Here is a 22,594-nt window from a genome sequence, read left to right on the forward strand (position 1 = left end):
GAGGGAGCCCAAATTCAAAGGCAGCTTCCTAGGAGAGGAGAGAGGAGCCTGGGACAGACCCCAACCTTGCCCAAGGCACGCACTGAGCCAGGCTTTGACAGGAGCAGGTGAGCCACTGAGCCAGGTGGAGGCGCTGGGCACCGGGCTGGGAGCTGGCAGATACGGATGCCTGAGCTCTCAGAGCCAGGTACGAAGATGAGAATCCCCAACTGTGCTACTGTCCAGTTGGTAAGCCCCTTGTCTGGAATCAAAGTTGGCAGAGGGAGCTCAGGATAAGCCCTCAAATGCCATGTCACAAAGCAGGGAAGAAACCATTCATCTCAGGCCAACTCCCCAAACCTCAGCTGGGACAGGAGGGTGTGAGGTGAGCCCAGGGTCCGCTGTGGGGGAGCTCGGCCTGACGGGAGTCTGTGCCCTGCCCAGCGAAGAGCCTTCCTGCCGCCTGACATTCCAGCTGTACGGGGGGCCAGGGAACATGGTGAGAGAGCAGCGAAGTCTGCCCTGGGGGGTCAGGGCCGGCTGCAGGGAGCTGCAGGGTGACCACCATAAAAGCTTCACTCACCAAAGCCTGCATTGTGTGCATTTAACTCTCATCATCTTAAGTCCTCTGGACAACCCCACAAGTCCCATTTTACTGCCCAGGCTTATGAATTATTCAACATATGCATGTGAGCCCCAAGGACCCAATGGCAAGGAAAAGACAAGGTCCCTTCCCTCCGAAAACATATATTCTAAGGGGAGAAGGCAAGACAAGAAAAATGAAAATAACTAAATAATGTCACTGCAGATAGAGATAAGTGCTTTGAAGGAAACAAAGCAGAGTGATGGGGGAAGAGGGTGTTCTCCACAGAAGACATCCTTCAGGAGCTGACGTGAGCCAAGCCTGATGGAAGTGAGAGAGGAACCCTGTGAGGATGGAGGGGGGTAAAGGCTGAGGTGGGAGAGCTTGATTGGTCTGAGAATCCGCAGGGAGGTCCGCACGGCTGAGTGTGTGGTGGGCAACGGGGAGAATGGAAGGAGGAGCCGGCAGAGAGGCCTGAGAGCACAGGTGAGGAGTTTGGCTTTGTTGTGGGTGTCCGGGAAGGCCAGGGGAGGGGTTTCAGTTGAAAGTGACCAGATGTGCTTGGTGTTTTAAAGAGATCCCTGGGACTCTTTTGTGGAGACAGCACTGGAATCAGGGAGACCAGTTAGGGAGCCGGTGCAGTCGCCAGGGAAGAGAAGGTGGCTGCTTGGTCCAGGATAGTGATGGACAGGTGCTGGGAAGCATTTGGATTTGGGTAGAGCTGACAGGACTTGCTGATGTAGGATGGAGAAAAGAGAGTAACCAAGGAGGATTCCGAGGTCTCCGACTGAGTTTCTGGGTGAAGATGGGTGCCATTTACTGAGCTGATGGGAGTGGTTGTGGTTGAGGGCTGAGGGAGGCAGCAGATTAGGAGGAAAATTTAACGGTTCAGTTGTGAACATGTTAACTTTGGGACGCCTATGAGATGCCATTCAGTGGAGGATGTTAGCACGCGGATCCCCTTTGGGTCTGGGGCACGCATTCCCCCACCTGCTGGGAATGGTGGCTGCAGCAGTCCCTTCCCAGGAAAGGGGCTCCTTTGCCCACGATTATAGACCCTTCCTGGGGATAGCCTGTATCCCAAGAGTTGTCCATTGGGCAGTAAAAAGGGTTTTGCCCTCTTGCCTGGTTTGGGGACAACTTTGAAGCACCTTTCAAGCTGGAGAGCTCCTGTGGGATTGGCCAAGGTCTTGGTTGCAACTGCCTGGCAGCCCAACTCCTCCCTCCCCCCATCCTGCTTCCCTCATGCCCTGGTATTGATCTCTAAGATCAATAACCTTCCTCCACAGGCAATTGAACATAATAGACTGGAGCTCAGAGAAGTGATCCAGGCTGGACATATACCTTTGGGAGGCATGTGGTGGAATTTAAAGCTATGGCGGGGCTAGATGAGACCCCCCAGGAAAGAAGGGAAGGAAAGAAGACAGAAGCCTGGGGCTGCTGACACTGAGAGTTGCAGAAGGGTGGGGTGTCCTAGAAGCCGAGCTAAGAAGTAGTTAAAGGAAAGATCAATCCGGTCAAGGGCTGCAGTGACCATAAGAGGACTTATGTTGCTCTAGTTAATTCATTTCAACTGCTGTTGAATTTGAGGGATTTTTAAAGCCAGGAGAAAATCTGGTGTGATGACCTAGTAGAAAAGGAGAAATGATGATGCAGAAGGTGGCATGGGGGGATTGCAGGAGCAAAGGACTTGCCAGGGGGTGGGATCCGGGACCCAAGGAGAAAATTTCATCCTTGAACGAAGCTTCATATCAGAGGGAGGCAGAGGACAAGGCTCGGGGCAGACCTCGGCTGGGCAGCGGAGGCAGCTCTCTCCTGGTCACTTCTATTAAGCACAATTATCAGTAGTGAGTGAGCAGTGGGGATGTGGTGGGGGAGATTGGGGAGGAGAGTGTAGAACCAACTCACCCTGAGGTCTCCCGGCTAATGGCAGTGTTATTCAAACCCAGCCCCGTGGCTAACTTAAAACCCTGGGCCCTGGGAGTCACTAGATAGAAGAAGGGCAGGGAAAGGCATTGCAGGCACAGGGAACAGCAAAGATGTCAAGATGTGGTACATTCAGACACCAGCAGGTGCTAGAAGTAGTGACAATAAAAATATTTATTGACTTTCCGCTCTGCTGAGTACTTGTGCATATTATTTCATGGAACAACCCCTTCCCCTCAACAACCCTGTAATACAGACACGAGTATTATTATCATCATCCCTGATGTTCAAGTGAGAAACTGAGGCTGCGAGGCTAGGCAAGCTGATGGGTGGTAAGTAGCAGAGCTGGGGCTTGAACCTGGGCTGAGGGCCACCAGAGCTCCTCAGCCCTGAGAAGGCGACCTTCTGGTCCAGTGGGGATGGCTGGGGACCCGGCCTGGAAGAAAGGCTGCTTTTTTAGGGCACCCCCAAGCAGCCTCTTCCTTCCTGTCCGTGCCCTGGCCTCCTCGGGGCCTCTCCGGTTTCTACCTGAACACAAGCAGCTCCTTCAGCCTGCCCGGGCCGCGCCCACGGGGCTGTTCCAGGTTGTGGTTTTCCCCCTAAGTGGGAGGAACACTGGCTCAGTGTCCTGGGGCCAGGCCACTTTTGGTTTCCCTTTGCCGAGCCCAGCCCAGGAAGGAGAGCCATAAAGGAGCCCTGTGTGCCTGCAACACGAGGCCAGCGCCTGCCTCCCCAGGAGCCTGTCTTTCCCCGTCTGCCGCTGGGGCCGCCCCGTCTGCTGGCCCCACGGCCTCGGCCATCGTGCAGAGCCCGCAGCCCTGCTTCTGTGGCCGGGGTGGAGGTGGGGGGGGGGCTCATTTGTTGTTGGTTTGGTGTATTTTTTCCTTCCAGCATCACTAAAATAATTTCAGAGACAATTGTGGGAAGCGTGTTTGCTTTCAAAGTGGAATTACAAGCCCTTCTGACCTGAAAAGAAAAGTCAAGTCTTTGTCACCCACTACCATCCTTGTCTAAAGTACCCTTCTCCTTTTGGGGAGCTTAAATCCTGGAGATTGATGAGCCCCACCCTGGAGGGTCCCTTGTCTGGATGAGCACTGGGGACCCAGGGGCACCCACATGACTGTGGGGTGGGGGGAAGCAGTGAGGGTGGCTCGGGGGAGTGGACCACACCCTTCTGGGCAGCAGCAGATGGCAGGCCGCGGTCCAGAGCAGCTCAGGGGAATTCTAGGATGAGGCAGCCGAGATCGTGGCCCGAGTGCCTCCCTTTCTTCATGGTGCACCGTCTCTGGAACCATGCTGTCTGGGTTCTAATCCTGGCTCTCCGCTTACTGGTTTCATGTCCTTGGGTAGCCTCTCTGAACCTTAGTTTCCTTATCTGTAGAAGGGGCATAATATCTGCCTCCTAGAGTTGTTGTGAAGATTAAGTGAATTAATAACATGTGAGGCACTTAGAACAGAGCCTGGTACATAGTCAGTGCTAGGTAGGCACTTGCTATTACTGCCTTTAACTATCTTTAATAGGGTATATTTAAAATGAAGACAGTAATATCTGGGAGGATAAAATGGGCTAATGCATAGAGAGTGCCTACAACATTGTTTTCCAAAGTGTATTCCTCACAGGACACTGAGTCCTTGGGTTGTTAAATGTTCAATGCAAAGGGACCTGTCCAAAGCCTGATAGCCTTGAGAAATCCTGGGTTAAAACAAAGCTAAACTGGTTTCTTTCCTGCTGAGGTGCTCTGTGACATCTCCAAGGAGGAGTGAAGAATTTCATCCCATGATCTGAACACCAAGTCTCTCTTTCTTGCTTTCTGAGTGAGTCTGGGGCTCCACAAAACATTTTGGGAAGCAACAAATATTTCTTCCCTCTTGCTCTCCCTGGAGCCTTGGCTCCATCCTGCTTATCTCATCCAGTGGCACCCAGGGAAATGCAAGGCAGGAGGTGGTGGCCACGTCAACTGCAGGAGGGTGTCTAGCCCTTGGCTCTTACCCAGACCATGGACCACCCAGCAGAGCAGGCTGTAATCACATCCGCTGGGCAGGTCACTCCCCAGGTGGCCTCACAAAGGTGGACGTGGGCAATCTCAGCGTGCTGGTGTGGCTGCAGCTGATTAAAACACTGCAGAGCTACACAGGGACACGTGCTCCCCTGGGGATGATGGAGAGGTGCAGGAGGAGCTTACAAGCACAAGGTCTTTTAACATCTTTATTAATTCATTTCTGCTGCTTCCCAGACAATTCTAGTTGCTGTCATTAAGCTGGTGATGCAGTGAGAGAGGCAGCAGGGAGACGTGAACATGAACTTAACAAATGTGGGTGCAAATCTTACTCTGCCAGCTTGGGCATGTCACGTAAGCCTCCTGAGCCTGTTTCCTTGTCTATAAAACAGGTGCAGTAACATCTACCCTACAGGATTGCGGAGTTAAAATAAGAAGAAATGAAGTACCAAGTGTGTAGTAGATTTTTAATAATTGGCAGCTGTTACTAATAATAAGCTGCAGGAAATCTCCCTTTTGGTTCAGGGCCCCTATCGGAGGGTCCTGTTAGGCAGAGGATGTCTCTTCAGAGCTCAGATCTGATATATCCTGGGAAGAGGGCAGCTGCTCTTGAAAAAGTCCTTTCTCATACCCTTGTTTCTCTCCTTTCAAATGCACATCTCCAGATTTCAGGAAGGGCTCCTGCTAATTCCCAACCAGTCATGCCCTCAACTCTCTGCTGTCTGTGTGAGTGATTCTCAGTCCCATCCAGGGAACATTCCCCAAGTGCCCAAGACACTGTGTTAGGAGCTGGAGTCCCAAGACATTAGGGGCATGGACCCTGTCCTCAGGAATTGCAGTGTGGAAGAGGGTCTGGCAGGGAACCATTCCTTTAGGTCATACCTAAGCAGGGTTTTGAAGGATGAATAGGAGTTTGTCTAGTAGGTAAGGGGGAGGGACTCAAAGTCAAAATGTTTGATACTAAAAACAGCATTCCCAGTCTACTCCCAACCACCTCCCTTTTCCCAAGTCAGCATGGATCCTTCTGCCAATTACAAGCTTTGTGATAGTGGGCAAGTCAATTCCTCTCTTTGGACCTCAGTTTCTCATCTGTAAAATGGGATCCTCCCAGCTTTAATGCACTGTGGTTTCATGTCTACATTGGATAGATAATGATAATTTTTTATAAGTCCTTATATTTGCAAAACATTTTCCAAAAGTCTTTGACATTCTCTCTTTTAACATACATTCCAATCTTATAAAGTTAGTCATACTCTCTCCACTTGCCTGCTGAGAAAACTGAGGCTCACTGAGGCAAAGCCACTTGTCTTTTGCAAGTAAGCAGCAGAACCAGATCTCGAATCCAGGTCTTCTGAGCCTAAGTTTGGAGTTCTGTTCAACACAACATCTCACTCCCTGAGCCTAAAATCCATGGGCAGGTTGCTGCAGCACTGCTCTTTCGTAACCAGACCTTATATTCAGATGTTGCTGATGGACAGGGAAGAGGGTGGGTTGAGAGCATGGTGTACAGGGGACGTCAGGCCCCTCACCTGGAGAAATCACCTACTGGAAAGAAGCCAGCAGGAGGGCCCTGTGTGAGCAAGAAGCAAGAACCTCAAGGTTGGCTGGCAACAATGAGCAGGGCACATCTACCCTTTCCTGAAGTACCAATTGGTGCCTACATCCAGGGTGAAAAAGTCCTCTTTGACCCACTGTGTCTATTTCCCTTACCCAGCTCTGGCCTTCTTCAAAGCAAATATCACATATATTCATTTATTTGTTAGTTGTCTGACTTCCCCTGCTGGAATGTAAACTCCCTGAGAACTGAGACTTTGTATTGGTCACAGCTGTATCTCCAGCACCTAGAACAGGGTTTGGCACACAGGAGACCCTCATGAAATACCTGTTGAATGAGTGCATGAATGAATGAATGAATGAATGAACAATGCCTTCACCAGTGATTGCAGTCCAACTCCCTAGTCAGCAAGCCTTTAGCACAGTGGTTCCCAGACTTTGTTGCCGACTGGAATCACCTGGGAAGCTTTCAAAGCTGCTAACACCTGGCTCCCACCCCAGACATTTGGGTTCAATCGCCATGGGGTACAACCTGGACACTGATGTTTTTGAAGTTCCCCAAGTGATTCTAATGGGTGGCAGAGTTTGGGAGCCTCTGCTTCACCATCCGCTCCTAAAGATCTGGCTGAATTACAGGGGAACCTGAGGCCTGGGCTCTGGCACCTACGGTGGGCTTTCCAGGCTGCCTGGGTGTAGCAGAAGATGGAGGGTAAGATAAGGGGTTTGAGGGAGAGGAGAGTTGTATGCTCTCCTGGGTTTGCAGTCACCTGTTACCCAGAATGAAGGAAAAGGAAGTTTTTTTCCTGCTTGCTCTCACCCAATCCAAGTCAAAAGAAGACCTTGCTAGCCTTCCTCCTCCCCACCCCCCGCCCCTCCTCCTCTTTGAAGATCGAGTGAGTCAGAGATGTTTGTGGAGGAGGAAATGCAGGTTTTCTCACCATTTTCCCTCCCTTTGGGTTTGAATGAGTAAGAAAACCCATTGTATATGTGTGCACAGGTCGACAAAAATAGTGCTTGGCACCTCTGAAGACAGCCTGGGTTCCAGAGTCAATAAGACCCGGCCGCTCCCTGTCTGCACAGCATCCATCCAGACCTTACAGGGAAACCCAGTCTCAGGGGCAGGCTGCTGAAGGCATCCTGGCCAAAGGACGGTCAGCAAGACCAAGGCATTTGCTAGTGGGAAGTGGCTCACATTCCAGGATGCACACCTGGGTCCGAAATCTGGGCTATTGAGGGCTCGTAAAATTAGAAGGGACTCTAAAGATGTCCCTTCCACCCACAGATTTTCCAAGGGAGGAATCTAAGGCTCACAAATCTGGGGAGAGCCCAGAACCCCGGCCTCCTGTATCTTCACAGAGTTTGGTGAGGAGGAGGCAGAGGAGGGAGTGGTCACGGGTGTCTCCTCTGCCCACAGCAGGTTCTCCAGACCAATCCCTTCTGTCCAGTGAGGGCTTCCCAGCCTGGGGAGGAAGGCTGGGGCTCTGGGATTCAGGGGCAGATTGGGTTTGACTTTCCCAGAATCTCGTCAAGGTCAAGAGGCCTCTGGAAACCCAAAGTCTTGCCTACTTGCTTAGTACCTGTTTCTCTTTCCTAAGTCATTGAAGGTTAAATTTGTCCCCTGGAATTGAAAGCTGAGATTTAACAGCCAGGGCTGACACATACCAAGTGTGGAGTCAAGGAACCTATAAAAAGGGCTGTGGTGGGGGTAGCTGGTGATCCTGTGGTTGGGCAGAAAGAATGTTCAGTGCTAATGTTGGCCAGGTTTTACTGATGTTGGCAATCCTGATAAAGGACTAATGTTTATCTCTGCATGTCAGACCCCTTAGGACACTCAATGACAAGGAAGTCAGCCCTCTGCCACTCCCATCCCCTTCCTGTCTTACCCCATCAGTAAGTATACCAGTCAAACTTCAATAGCAGCCAGGAGCCTAAGTTTCTGTCCCTGCTCTGCTGACATCTCACTGTGTGGCCTTGGGCACTTTCCCAGCCCAGTCTGGTTCTTAGTCTTCTCACCCATAAAATAGGGAAGAGAGGACATTAGATGCTTATCCAGAGAATCTTCCTAGCTTAAAATGGTGTGATTCCATAACATCTGAAACAACTGTGCTAAGGCACCAGGGAGGTCAACTCAAAAGTCCCCTTTCCCCCAGCCTCATGAGTGGGGCTGTGCCCAGGAGGGAGGACTGCATTTCCTAGTAACCCTCTCTTAGCCCCCTTTGGAACCAAGGATGCCAAGTCCTCCAGGAGCCCTAGGCTGGACTGGAGCCCTCATTTCCCACATGCTATCCAGTCCCACCCCTCAAACACAGCCCCTCACCCCCCAACTATCACTGCTGCCCCAGGCCCTGCCAGAAAGCGTCAAACCTCCACTGCAATCACTTTCCCACATTCTTCCACAAGATGCTTTAGGTTCTAATCCTCACTCCAGTTCCACCCAGCCTCTCGGCCATAAGGGTAATGATGGCTACTATTTATTGCATACCTGCTATGCACCAGGCTCTGTTCTAAGTATTTTATGTGTCCTGAGAATTTTGATCTTCATAATAACCCTAAAATACATACTAACAGATGAGGCAACTGAGGCACTGGGGATTTAATTAAACTTGGCCTGGGGTCCAGTTACAAGGTGATGGAGCCAAGATGAGACCCTGGCCCTCCAGCTTGGGACCCCACGCACGTAACTGCTGAGTTAGGCTGGGGCCCGCTAACGCTGCTGGAAGTAATTAGGAGCAATCGTTTAATGAGAGCCTGCAGCACTGCCGGCATGGCACTAGACACTCATTTTATCATTTCCTTTAAACATCACAACTGAAAGAGGAAATGTTTTACTCTCATTTTATAGCGGAAGAAGTTGAGACTCAGAACTATTGAATGACTTCCCCATGGTGAGTTGTAGAACCAGGCAGGCTCCAGACTCAAGAGTGTCCGATGCTAGTGTTTGTGACCTTCCTCTCTGATACTCTGCTTTTCAGGAGAAAAACCTAGAGGTGTCCCCTCTCCACTCTCTTTAAGAAGAATAAAGAGGCCCCCACCAGCCCCTCTGCCCCCTCAGGGTTCTGCAAATGCCCCTTCAGGCTGCCCCAGGCGGGAGAAAGCCAGGGCCCAGAGAAGCAACCTCTCCTTGATTTCTGCTTCTCTTCCCCAGTTCTGAACCACCCCATCATGTGCTCTGCCCTGTGGAGCCCAGCAGTCCTTAGGGGCAACAGGGAACTCAGAAGGGAAGAGAAGAAACTGAGACAGAACCCCTGGACTCAGCCACAACCCTAAAACCCTGTGGGTGCTCCTGAGCTGAGGCCGCAGGGTGGAGCAGGTAGAGCAAGCCCAGGGTGCTTGGGCTCATTCTCACACTACACCTTTGATGAGTGCCTAAAATTAAGTGCACCCACCGTGCCAGGTGCACACCAACCCATGGGGAAGCACTGCACCAGTCCCATATTACAGATTCGTTAGAGAAGGTAAACAGCCTGCTAGGGACACACAGCTGGCAAATGGGTTTCAAACCCAGGTCTGTCCGACTCCAGAGCCAGTGCTCTGTATGATATACCGCCCTGTTCCTGCTCCTATGGGTAGTTACTGCAGGGATGGACACTGTGAGAAACAGTCTATGCCTTCCACACTTAGATCTCTGAACTGCAAGGCAGAAGCAGAGAGGAGAGGGCCGGGGGGGGTTTCCTCCCTCCCCACTTCCCCTTCAGCCTCCCCTCTCATGTAGCTCCTGCCAGGACCCCTAGAGCTAATGCTGCCCCTTTTGGAGAGTCCCCAGCAGGCCTGGGAGTCCCAGTGGCTGCTTTGCTCAGAGACAGTCCCTGGTAAAAAGAGGGGCAGCTGGGAATTTATTTGCAAGAGATACTGGGGAGAAGGAAGTTGAGAAGAGCCAGAGAGGAGGAGGGTAGAGAAGCAGTGTGTGTGCACATGTGCATGTGTGTGTGGAGGGAGGTGCTGGACTAAAGCTTTCTCTGGCCGCCTGGCAGCTGGGCCAGTACCAAAGTGCCACCTTGTTGACCAGTGAGGGCTCAGGAAAGGCAAAAGTGACTTCATGTCAGCCAGACAAGTAAGATAAATCTGCTGGTCCCTCAAAGCTACACAGTGCCATAGCAAATCAGAAGGAAACCACATTTGCAACATTTCCTGCTTTACAATCATCTTTTTGCCTTCTTTTGATCAGAATTATGGAGAAGAGTTGAGTGAGCCATGTTTTCCCTTGACTTAAATTATATTTACTAGGATCCAACAGAAGGAGTTCAGGGTCCCCTTCCTCCCGTTTGTTTTGTTTTTAGTTCTTTTTTGTAGCTGCTAGTTTGTTCTGGGGGCTGGTTATAAAGATAGCTTTGACTTTACATGAAAAGACTGGAAACATTGTGGGTGGAATTCATGATGGAAATCAGACTCAGGCTGGCGGGGATGAGGATGGGGGAGTGGGGCCAAGTCTTCCTTGGGGTCCGCAAATATAAGCCTTGGCACGCAGGCCAGGAGCTCGCAGTGGAAGTTAGAGTGGCTTGGAACGGGCATTGGAGCACAGCGCCTGCATGGCAGGACAGTGAACTTACCAACTCCGTCTACCCTTACTCCCGAGGAGCCGGCCGCACGAACTCCGGCAGCGCTAACTTCTCGCCGCGGGCTCCAGCGGGCCCGAGCGAGCTCCGCCTCCGGAGGCGCGCCCTGGGTCGCCTAAGCCACGCCCCGCAGCCGCGCGTCCATTGGTCGGCACCGCCTCAGCCACCTGCCTCCGCCCCTACCTTGGGTGGGCGGGGTTACCTGGGCCCCGCCCCCGGCGGCTCGGGTTCTCAGGCAGCAGTTTCCTCCACCTCCGGCCACGCCCCCAGCAAAGGCTCCGCCCCCTTCGAGTCCTCGAGCCCCGGCGCCGCGTGATGTCACGGCAGCTTTGATACAAAGAGCCGTTTGGACCACGCGGGTCTCCCGGCAACGGGCGCGGGTGGGGGCGGGGCGGGCCGGCGCCTTCAACTGGTGCAGAACTCAGTGAGCGGCGGCGGCGGCAGCGGTGCACACTCGGGACTGTTCGCTGCGCTCGCTGCGCTGCTCTGCTCGCTGCTGCCCTGCCCTTCCCGCAGACCGGTACTCGCGGCTTCTCGCCTGTGCAGCGGACCGACCCGCGGCGGGACAGGGGATGCGCACCCCGCCGGCTCCCGGGAACCAGGTAAGCGGCAGCCGAGGGACTTAGGCTCCGGCGACGCGCACCTGGCCCGGCCCGCGGCCCCAGGGAAGTTGCCGGAGCGCGGAGCTTCGCCCGCAGCCCAGCGCCCCCTCCCGCCGCGGCAGAGTCCGCCCTCTCGGCCATGGCTGGGAGGTCGGGTTACCTGCGTCCGGGCTCGCTCGGCCCGGGAGAAGCTGCTATCGCCTCGCCGTCTTTTCCCGGCTTTCCGCCTGCACACAGGTGCGAGGGTGGGCCGGACCAGCTCCGAGGAGGAGCCAGGAAGGGTAACCGCTCTCGTTGCAGAGTTTTAAAGTGTTTAGGTGGGCTCAGTGATCTGGGGAGGTGGCTCGTTTGCTCAGGATGCCTCCCTTAAGGCCTTCCTCCCAGCACGGGGAAGCGTCCGCCCCGCGTCCCACGTCCGCCCCCAGCGCGCCTGCCCCCGGGACCGGTGTCGCTCCAGCGACCTGCCCGGGGCTCGGCCGGGTCCGGAAGGGGAATTTGCGAGGCGAAGTTTTTCCTTGGCTCTTGGCGCTCCCAGCCCTTCGCGCTTCGCTTCCCCAGAGCCGACACGTCTGCCCCGGGAGTAGTTGCTGTTGTCACGGTCTCTTCTCTGCTGGCGACAAGTGTCTCCGAGGTCCTGACGGAGCAGTTTCTGGAGAACTTGTTACCGCTGTGAGGAACTCTCTCCTTTTCAGCCCCCGACCCGATTTCTTGTCATCCCTGCAGCCTTCCAACGGTCAGTTCTTAGCCCATTTTCCTTCTCCCACCCTCTCTGTGCTCTCCCATAGGTGGTTGAAAATGACACATCACCTGGCCCTGAGGAACAGGAGAGTGTTCCTTGACTGACTTATTTGTAAAACTCCTTCCTAAAGCAGTGATGGGGGGGGCTGGCTTGGGTAGCCTGGGGGCTGTTTCCAGTCACCCAGCGAGCTCTGCCCTGGAGGCAAGTGGTGATGCTTGGGCTCCTGGGAAGGGGTGGGTGGACATGTTCCCTGGGGCAAGCGGCCTTTCTGATATACTGATTATGTGCCCAGGGGATGTCTCCTGCAGAACAGGGGAGATCTTCCCTGCCCTCAAGGTGTCTGCATGCTTTGGGGACACTTTGAAGACTTGGGTCTTCACCCAGCTCCTGGTGGTGAGCTCTTCAGCAGGTTGCTCTGAAGTAACGGTGGACGGTGTGGCTTGGAGGGTCAGATCTCTGACCCGGAGGAGGGAGAGAAGCCAGAGAATTTTGGATTTGAGCTGGGCAGGAGAAAGGGGAATGTGCACCAGGCCGGCAGCACAGCTTGCACAGATGATTAGTGGAGACTGGCTTTGGGAGTTTGGGGACTGTGGGCTTTGGCAGGGGTGGGGTGGGGTGGGTGACTAAGGTCAGCCTGAGAGATAAGACAGGGCCCGGGGGCAGGACCTGACTAGCCCGGCCAGGTTACCCGCTGGGCAGGAGATGTGACCTTTGCCCCAAGGACAATTGTATAGGAGGGACTGCCTGGAGCCTGTTCCTGGAGAGAACTTTTAGCCAATTAAGGGAAAAAAAGAAGAGATTAGGGAGCCCAGAGACTTCTAAGACCCGTCCCTCAGGGTCCCAGGGGAGGCTCTGGACTGCACCCCAAGGGCTTTCTGGTGGGTGTTGCACTGGCTCCACTCTCCTCCAGAGCATTTGTGCCTAAAGCATACTAGCCCCTTCTTGGCCTCCCAGGCCCCTCCCACTAGGACCAGGGCTGCCCCCCAAATCCAGGGCTTTCTCTTCAGCTGTTCACCTGCGGCCCTCACAGCCTATCCTCCTGCACCACCCTCAAACCCTCGAGATCCTCACCCCACAGGGTGGCTAAAAACATTATTTCCTGAGCTGGCAGTCCCTCTACTGGGGCGGTCTCGGTTATGCCAAGGGATATTTCACAACTGTCCTTGCTTTGAAGAGGCTTCAGAATGTCACTTCACTTTGTATATTTTAGGTGTGGGTAAGGAGGTGGAGGGGGTGGGAGCTTCCCAGGGAAATAGAACCTGGGCAGTTTCTGGAATCTGGGCATCACAGACCCAGGGCATGAGACAGTGGAGGGACAGTTTGGGCAGAGGGTATCTACCCTCTGGCACTTTGCTCTGCTTTCCTGCCTTTTAAAAAGGAGGCGTCTTGATCTGGTACGCCTGTTGCCCGGTGTTATGGGGACCTGGCTTTCCCAGGTGTGCTGGACTCGGGTTGGCTCTGTTTTCCTTTGTCGACTCTCCTGTCTTTTGACTCGGTAACTGGAAGTTGGTGTCAAATCACTGGCCTGGAGATGAGGCCATACAGTGGAGGGGGGCCCCTCGGGGCCTGCTGCTGCCCAGCCTCACAGCTGCATTAGCACCTGGTCCTGCCCCATGGCCAGCTGGGCACTTTGGTCTGGTGCTAGGTTCTGTGCTGGGTGCTGGAGATGCAGCGGGGATCAAAGCAAAGATCCCTGGCCCCCAGGAGCTCACCTGAAATCAGTGAGACAGGCCGAGGAGTAAAACATGCAGTACATGAGACACAGCGAGAAAAATCAGGGTGGGGAAGTGATGGGGGTAGTGGGCTATGTTCTTTAAACAGGGTGGCTGGAAAGTCCTTGCTGAGAAGGTGGCATCTTGATGGAAGAGGTGCAGGCAGAGGGGACAGCAGCTGCAAAGAGCCTGAGGTGGGAATGGGGCCGGTGCAGTGTGTGCAAGGAACTGCAGAAGGCCACTGTGATTGAAGAGAAGTAAGGGCTTCACTCGTCCATCTACCCTCCCACTGTGGGGTGCTGGCTGAGGGTTGGGGTGCCTTGTCTGTTCCTGGTGTTGTCAGGCCTGCACCCACCCAGGGAGCATCCTGAGCAGTGGGTGGAGTGTCAGTGAGGTGTGTGTGTGGCCTCCTCTTCTGGCTAGCAGGTGCTCCCTAGGGAGGACTGACCAGCCTTGAGCCTGACCACAGTTCTGCATGGTGTGATATGGGGTCCCCACATTGGGTGGTGGGCTGTAGAGTGTGTCAGAAAGCCTGTCAGGCTCTGGGCAGGGCCCCTCTTCTCCAGAGCAGCCCTTTTGTCATGGGTTTTCATTTGGAGCTGTCGTTTTAACATGCTATGCATCTGACCACAGGTGACAGTCCCTGCCAGTATTGGGGGTCTCATCAAATGGAGTTTGGCACTGGCCAGTCCACATGGGCTCCGTTCATGGTTCAGTGGACGACCCTCAGGGAACCAGGCTGGCCTTGCTTGGAACTGTCCTGTGGGGCTTGGCCGAGCCTGTCCCCAGAGCCCTTACATCCAAGAGCTCGAGTTATGAGAACCTGCCTTTCTGAGCCCCAGAGGGGCCCAATGGTTACTTCTTCACTTTTTCCTCACTTTTTTGCGGGAAGGGGCAATGAGCGAGGGAGAAGGGAGTAGACAACCAGAAATATGTGTCTCCTCCAGGGTCACGTGGAGGAGGGTGGAGGGGGAGGTGACAGTGGTCCAGAACTGTGGGGTCTGGGTGGCTCTCACCCCCAGATCCGGTTGTCAGGGTGCTAATTGTCACACCAGTGTTCTCATCCCGCTTCTTGACTTCCTTTAAGAAAAGAGAAGTCTTCCAATTGTTGGGCATATTTGTAATTGATTCAACTTCTTCATTCTCCTAGATAAGTGGGTTCCTTCCCAACAATGTAAGCATTATTCAAATGGAAACAAAGCTTTGTGTAAGTTCTTGTTAATACCTGTGGCTGAATTCACAGGAGCCTTTCTCTTAAAGAGGAAGGGCTAAACAGTGAGGTGCGGTGTGGGGTGGAGGGTAGGAGGAAGCTGGGTCGCTCCTAAGCGTCTTTTGTCACTCCCCCCTCCTGCTCTACAAGCCTGATACCATAAAAAGGAACCCTCTGTCCAAGTAGCTGGGGCTTTCTGCAGTGAGCTGGGGGCCGGAGAGCCGAGGGGTGTCTGCTCTTTGCAGCAGACTGAAGTCTCCCTCTTAGGATGCGGGAGAGAAGAGGAGCAAGTTCCTGCAAGCTTCTATTGATTGGTAACTGATAATCTTAACACCTAACCATTTCCTTCCTGCTCGCTTGTTTTCCTGGGGAAAATATCCACCTCAAAACACAGCCTTGTCTTCTGCCCAGTCACCCAATGCCTATTTTTTTTTTTTTTTAAGTAGAAAATGTTTGGGGGCCAGAAAATAGCTGAGTCTCTAGATCCTGGCTCTGCTGCTTGCAGAGACTTTGGGCAGGCTCCCTCTCCTTTCTGAGCCTCAGTTTCACCATCTGTAAAACGGGGTGGATTAGGGCATCTACATCCTTGGGTGATGGGGAAGATAAAATGATTCACTGTGATTTTTCTTGTTATTTTTATAAATTAAATTCAGTGTTTTATTGATATATATTCACATACCATACAATCATCCATGGTCCACTGTGATTTTTAAATGCTCGGAATGAGGCTTGACCCTCACTGAGCTGGCACCCGATACCTGGTAAGGTAGCTCGGGAGCAGGCCAGAAGCCTGGACTCTTGAGTCAGGCAGCCCAGGTTCAAATTCTGGCTCTGCCACTTGGTATATGTGGAATCTTAAGCAAGTTATTTTGCCTCCCAGTGACTCAGTTTCCTCCTCAGTAAAATGAGGATGAGGCTAGGCCCTTCAGGGAGTAGTTTTGGATTAAATATGTAAATGTATGTAAAGCACTCAGAGCAGCGCCTGGCACCTGAGAAAGCTGTTTCTAGTTCTGCAAGCTTCTACTGCTTTGATCCCCGTGACTGATAACCTTAGCTCCTAACAGAATTTCTTGCATAGGGCATGTCAGTGTTGGAACAAGTTGGTGACAGGAGAAAAAGTCTATTACTTGAGGGCCTCTACAGGTGGAGCAAAACTTCACTTCCTCCAGCTTCTGTGTTTTTAAATAAATCCACTTGGCCACCGCAGCAGCAGAACCTGGGGCCAGAATTAAGTGACTGGTAGGCAACTTGTGAATTAGATGCAAAGTGTATTCCAAGGTGGGTAGCCATCTCCCCCCTGGGCTTGGCGTGGGCTGCCTCTGGCCCTTCCTCCCAGTTCACTGGGGGTCTTCTGCACCTTTGTCTACCAACCCTTCACCTCCAGCTCAGTCCTACCTATCTGCCTGTCCCCAACTGGAAAGGCCAGCTCAGAGCAGTGCTGTCTGCCATTGCTAGCCCACAGGTTTCTACCTTATTAAAACGCCATGACTCCAGAGATCTGGAGTGGGACTAGACAGAAGCATGGACTGTGCAGCCACCCAGCTGCATTGGGTGACTGCCCTGGATAGTTTTCCAAGGAGCAAACATCTACCAGCCTGTCCAGCTTGGCAGCTCAGAGGTCTGCAGCTCGACTGAGGCAGGGCTATCCAGGCTTGCTGGGTGGTGGTCAGGGTGGCCTCTGCCTGGCCCCATGACTGTAAATAACCTTGAACTGATAGCCTCCTGCCAAAAGAGGGCTCTTGCTGACAAGGCAGGTCTGGCTGGCACACTTTTGTGTGATTGTCTGCAAGACTGCACCCTACTTAGCAAAGAACAGTCTTGTAGCCACAGATATGTGTGTGTACACGTACAAGTGCATGCGTTGGAGTCAGTGTCTCCCCTTCAATACGTGCAAAGTCTAAGGAACTGTGACCCAGTCCGCCTTCCCTACTCAAACTTGTGCTACATTTCATAGATTCTAAGACACGTTTATTTTCTTCACATCTCAGCGTCTCAAATTGATATGTATTGTACATTCACTGCTGTGTTATAATTTGACAGTATCTTTTCTCTCATTGGTACTTAAAGTGAAGGGATTTAATGAAACACAGAAATCAGGTAACTTATTGAGAGCTTACATAATTTGCCTAATTTCTTCAAGGAAGTGGGTAGAGCTACCTTGAAGTGGTGGCAGGATTATGTGATGTGGTTCAAGTGTGGACATTGGGAGGACCTGGGCTCAGGTGCCAGCTCTGTGGCTCACCGGCTCTGTGGCCTTGTGGATCATGATGGGCGGGGCACCTTTCCCTGCTTTTTTCCCTTGCTAGGTTTAATCTAAGGTCACTTGCCCCATTCCACCTGGGTTAAGATGGGAAGTGAGGACAGGGACCAAGGGGGTCACTGGCTTTCCCAAATATTTTAGTTTCCCAGCTGCTTAAACAAATACCCTACAGTGCATCGGCTTAAATGGCAGGAATTTATTGGCTCACAGTCTCGAGGCTAGGAGAAGTTCAAAATCGAAGTGTCAGCAAGGTGCTGCTTTCTCCCTGAAGACTGCGGCTTCCTGGGGATGGCTGCCTCCCAGTGATCCTTGGTCCTTGGCTTTTTTGTCATATGGCAATGCATATGGCAGCGTCTTCTCCTCCTTTCTCTCCTGGGTTCTGCTGGCTTTTGGCTTCTGGCTGTTCCCAGTGGCTTCTTCTGTGTCCAGTTTCCTTTGCTTATAAGGACCTTAGCCATCTTCCATTAAAGCCCGGCCTCATTCAGTGTTGGCTCACCTTAACCGATAACATCTCCCGAGGTCCCACAGGACCAGAGGTTGGGACCTGGACATGCCTTTTGTGGGGGACATGGTTTGATCCCCAAAACCAAGGTACTAGAGGGAAACTGTGGTGTTACGAGGGCTTCTTGACTCGTTTATAATCCTTGAACATCATCCTGTTCCCTCTACTTCCTCCCACTTTGCCTGAGTTTTCATTTTCACATGTGTTTCCTTTTAGCAATTTTCTTTCAAACCTCTCTCCTCCCTTTCTGTAAAGTCTTCCCACATGTAGCCTCTTTGTGCTCTGTGGTGAGAAAGGGGGAGGTTTATGCCAGCAGCTGGGATGGCACAGGTCTCAGGAGCCCAGTGTGCTGGGGACCCTGCAGCCTTCGGCTTGGGTCCCAGTTCTGGTGCCCCCTGCCTTGCCAACTCCTGTTCCTGTAGACTGTAGGAGCTGCTCCCTGCAACGCCCCCCAGTCCTGAGCACTGTCCACGTGGTGGTGGAACTGCCATGGCCAGGAGCCCTTGGTCTTTTCTGTACCCTCCCTGCTGCATTACAATCAGTCCTGGTTCAGATTCCAGGCCTGCTAGCTCTGTGATCTTTTGCAAGTTATTCAACATCTCTGAACCTCAGTTTTCTCAGTGGCTGATGCACAAAAACATCTGGCACAAAATAGGTGCTTAATAGATGATGTGTCCTTTCCCGGTCTTCAAGTGCTTAATTCCACCTTGTGTTCCTGTAGCTGGGCGCTGAGGGCTCGGGGAGCACAGTCGACGGCGTTGCTCCAGGTAAACAAATGCCCTGGCACAGATGGAGGGGTCCTGGGAAGGCACAGGTGTGTGTGTGAGCAGAATGTCGGGGAAGCCGTCTCTCAGGATGGCTGGGCTGCAGGGAGACGGGCAGCAGGGGGATGAGGTGGGCCGCCCGTGGGGGTGAGGGAGCCAGGCTGCCGGGGCCTGGTGCAGCAGTGTGGGGCTTGGATGTGGGCTGCTTGGTGCAGTGGGAGCAGGACTGGGGAGGAGTGGCCCGAGTTGGAGGCACCAGGAGGCAGCCGGTGGGAATGTCCAGCTGACGGTGGGCCCCACCGAGCACGGGCTCGGAAGCCAGATGCTGGCTGGAGGGACTTCCGGAGCAGGCAGTGGTTCTGAACCTTGTTTTCCTCATAGGCCTCCTCTCTGCCCCTTGCCCTCTCTCCTGCTTAAGATTCTAAACTATGCGTACAATGGCCTCCTTGATGAGCCTGTAGCACGTGGGTGTCCCTCAGTCCCTTGCATGTACCAAGGGGTCTAAGGAATTAGGCCAGCCCTAAAGGAACCCTGGCAGGAAGGCTACCACACAGCTCCTGGCTGGGACAGAGAGCCAGTGGGTTCACCGTCCCAAGGTTAGGGTGGAGGTGGGGGGAGATGGGGAAGAAGAGCCTTGAGGTGAGGCTGAGGCAGCCGGGGCACAGGTAGCCCACCACTGGGGCCATGTGGGCTTGTGGTGGCTGCCCACCCAGGGTCCCAGGGAGAGAGTCATGTGAGAAAAGAAAGGGCTGCACCGAGATGAGTGTGCCCCAGAAATGACAAAGAGCTCTGGGTGCTCACCTGGGGCTGGGGTGGGGGTGGGGGTGCCCTCCAGGTGCAGTGATGCTACACTGCTTGGGGCAGGCATTTGCAGAGCTGGAGGAATTGTTTCAGATATAAGGAGCAGCCTGCGCCAAGGAACAGGGAAGGGGGTGGTGTGGGAGGGGTAGGGGGTGTTACCAGGGGTGGCAGGAAAGTCAGACAGGCTTCGAGTTTGGGGGAGGGGGTGTGGCAATATCATATCCCGAGGCTGAGACCCATCTGGAAAGGACTGTGGGTGCCGGTCTGAGGAGCCAGAAGCTGGTGCTGTGGGTCGGGAGCCGCTCACAGCTCTCCGAGGGGGCCTCGATGACCTGTCATAACCTTCTCCCAGGGGGGCTACCTGCCCAGCTGTGGCCAGACCTGTCCCACTGTGGGAGAGCCCTGGAAGCGCCCTGAGCTGCCTCAGCCTGCCTCGCCCACCCGGCCACCAAACTGGGCTCTGGTGATGCTAGAACATGTGGGAAAGCTCCTGGAACAGGCAGCCTGGGCAGCCAGGCCTGGCAAAAGTCACAGGACAGAGAGGGACACCTGAACTGAGCCCGCCAGGAAGACTGATGGGAGGTGCGGGAAGATGGGGCAGGAGAGGGCTGTGAAAACAGAGGGCCCTGACAGGGGGCTGGGCCAAGTGGGAGGAGGAGAGTCACCTTGTCATCACCACCGCATTCCCATCCACCTGTCTACAAGGGCTGGGTCAGGTGCAGCCCGAGGCTTTGGGCTCTGGGGAAGTGCTGGGACTCTGTTTAGCTTCCCAGGGCCTGACAGTTTCTGTGGCAAAGAAGGGGTGTGGTAAATAATGCACCTGGCTTTAGGGTGTTGTCTCTCCCAGGGTGTTGTCCCTCCCTGGCTGTTGATCTGCTACCCCAGGTGTGTTCCCCCAATACAGGTAGTGCCCTCTCCCTGGGAAACACCATGGCACCTGTTTTGAGGGCCCCCCACTGGAGGGAGGCTGCTTGACCATCTGTCAGGCTCCCCAGAGTGGGCAGAGCTGGCCGTGGTGAGATGGCTTTCCAGTCCCAGGTCCTCACTTTACCTTGAGCTCCTCTTATTGTGATGATAAAATATGGAGCCCCCAAAGCCAGCCCCGCAAACTCTTGACTGTGTGAGTAATTAAGCCCTCACTTCAAACAGCCACATTTTCAAAAGCTATAATTTGTAGCCCAAAATAACTGCTTGTTCAAAGAGCCAGGAGAGCCCCTTGATATACACCCCCTTCAACTGGCAGCCTGCTAATTCCGCTTTTGACATTTGAGTTGCCCTGACACTCATCCATGTGGTTTTCTCAGGAAAGCCGGAGATGCAGTGGTTAGATGGAGACTGGAACTTTCCAGTGCAGGTACCTGGGAAATCTCTTTTGAGAACTTAGATGACATCATTGAGGTTAGGGGGTTCTTCATTCAGGTGTGTATGGCCCCGCCTTTTTGTGTGATTACAACAAGGAGTGGAGAGAGAAATTGCACTGTAACTTCGGGGAAAGCGGGTTAAACCCTCTGGACGCCATTTCTTCATCTGCAAGGAGACCACATTTACTTGCAGGGTTTTTATGGGAGGAAAATGAGACCACTCCGAAAGCACACGGCAGCTGCCGGCCATTCTGTTCCCTGGGGTGTGGCTCCGCTGGGCTCCAAGTAGACAGGAGGTAGGAGGCTCTTGTGTGGACCCTGGGGTTGGCGGATGGGGGCCTCAAAGCTAACCGGAAACGCCTCCCTTGACCTGCAGCTTCTCCGTCGCTGACATGCCTGGAATGCTTGCGGCAGGCTGCTGGGTTTGGTCTCCAGATGTGGAAATAATTTAATTTCTGTTTCCATAATCCCCAACAGTTTGTCTCTGAAGTCCACGTTCTCGTTTGAAAACAGGCCGTTGGCTCTACTTGGGAGGCAGGAGCTAGACTGGAAGACTTTTTATTTAGAGGGCAGGTTCACTGGGGCAGTGAGATCTGGGACTTAGGGCTTTTTTGGGACAGTCACACCCCCAGCAAGGGGTTGTCCCCGGCTGGAGGGGAAGGTAAGTGTGCCTTGGTCCCAGGGTGACCGTGGGCTATCCCCCACCCCACCCCCTCCATGGGTTTGCCTTGAAACTGAGTCATTTAGCAGCAATCAGCTGCAGCGGCTGCCTGGCCTCTGCTCAGTCACGTTACCACCCCCGGACAGCCAGCCTGGGGATGGCCCAGGTTCTGGCCATGTCAGAGGGAGGCTGGCCTCGTAGCCGAGCAGGGTACTCACATATCCTGTGAGCGGTCAGTCCCGAACTGACCACACAGAAGAAGGAAGAAATCTGCTCTGGATTTCAGGTTGCCGGAAGTGCTGCCTGGCATGGAGAGGCTGGCAGTATCTTGCTCAATTACTGAGCACTGCTGGCCGCAGAGGCCACCTGACCACGCGGGATTAGAGGCTCTGTCTGCGAGGACCTTACGCTGCCAGGGCTAACTGCTGGTCTTTTTTCGTGTAAACAGTCACTATTTAGGTAAAATGACTTTTACATTTGTCTTGTAAGTACAATGAATGCAGTTTCGGGCAAACAAAAATTGCCTTTGCAATTCTAAATGCCTGTAGCTGAACTGCACGTACACATCTTTCAAGTTAAAATCCAACGTTTATACTACTCAGAAAACACAAGAAAATGGAAATAATTCACCTAGATTCACATAAAAATAGTATTTATGGGATATCATCTCAGTAATCATAGATCCACCATGCATGAATTTGAGCAAAGTATAGTCTCTTAAGTAGCAGTAGGATCTTAAACTGATCATGAAAGAGAATGTAATGTTTTTTTGACAAAAGCAAAAAAAAAAAAAAAAAAAAAAAAATACACACATCAAAGTCCTGTCTGTTGATATGAGGTTCTGGAGAGCCAGGAGTTCTCTTTGGGGATTAAATTGACCTTAAAGGAATCCCCTTTATCATCATGGTGTGGAGGTAGCTGGAAAGTCCAGACCTGAGGCAAGGCAGAGTGAAGGATAAGGAAAGATTCTCTCTCATGAATCATGGAGGAAGAGGAGGGTGAACAGAGCCTAGAGTCCTGGGAAACCTGGGTAGAGAGGAGGCAGCTCTGCTTTCAGAAAAAGACCACCCATTGGTGAGGGACCTCCTGGGGATGGCTGTAGCCAAATGTCCCATTTGGGAAGCTGATAACTCTTGATTTGTTTTCTAAATCTCCCTCCCCCCACCCCCCAGGCTCCAAATTTCTGTTGACTCTACCTCTAGGATAGTATTCTTAGAGGATGACTTAAATTTGTCATATTCCTTTTAAACCGAGCTACCCATGACAAGGATTTTACACATTTCCTTATCCATTTAGCAAGTTTGGGGAAAGCTATCTTTCATGTCTTCTATAAAGTTTACTTTAAACTGACTTAAAAAAAAAAAACAAACCTGTGATAAAACTGTTTATG

The 22,594-nt window shown here is 52.9% G+C and overlaps 1 protein-coding gene across 3 annotated transcripts in view; it reads left to right on the top strand.

Annotated features, from left to right (window-relative positions):
• The window catches only part of RAB11FIP4 (RAB11 family interacting protein 4), a 125,071-nt gene that overhangs the window by 75,520 nt on the left and 26,957 nt on the right, over window positions 1–22,594 (top strand). Inside the window, exons 1-2 of one of the 3 annotated variants that reach the window (XM_037808868.1) lie at window positions 10,944–11,194; window positions 11,753–11,927. The exons of 1 other annotated variant lie outside the window; for it this stretch is intronic. Coding sequence is in view for 1 of the 2 variants with exons in the window: in XM_037808867.1 (XP_037664795.1) it covers window positions 11,165–11,194 (30 nt within the window). In the remaining variant the exon portion in view is untranslated. Of the gene's footprint in view, window positions 1–10,943; window positions 11,195–11,752; window positions 11,928–22,594 lie in introns of those variants that run through there. One more of the 3 variants, XM_037808867.1, reaches the window with a different exon arrangement.

The sequence above is a fragment of the Choloepus didactylus genome, chromosome 18, assembly GCF_015220235.1.
Source record: "Choloepus didactylus isolate mChoDid1 chromosome 18, mChoDid1.pri, whole genome shotgun sequence".
NCBI classification, from domain to species: domain Eukaryota; kingdom Metazoa; phylum Chordata; class Mammalia; order Pilosa; family Megalonychidae; genus Choloepus; species Choloepus didactylus.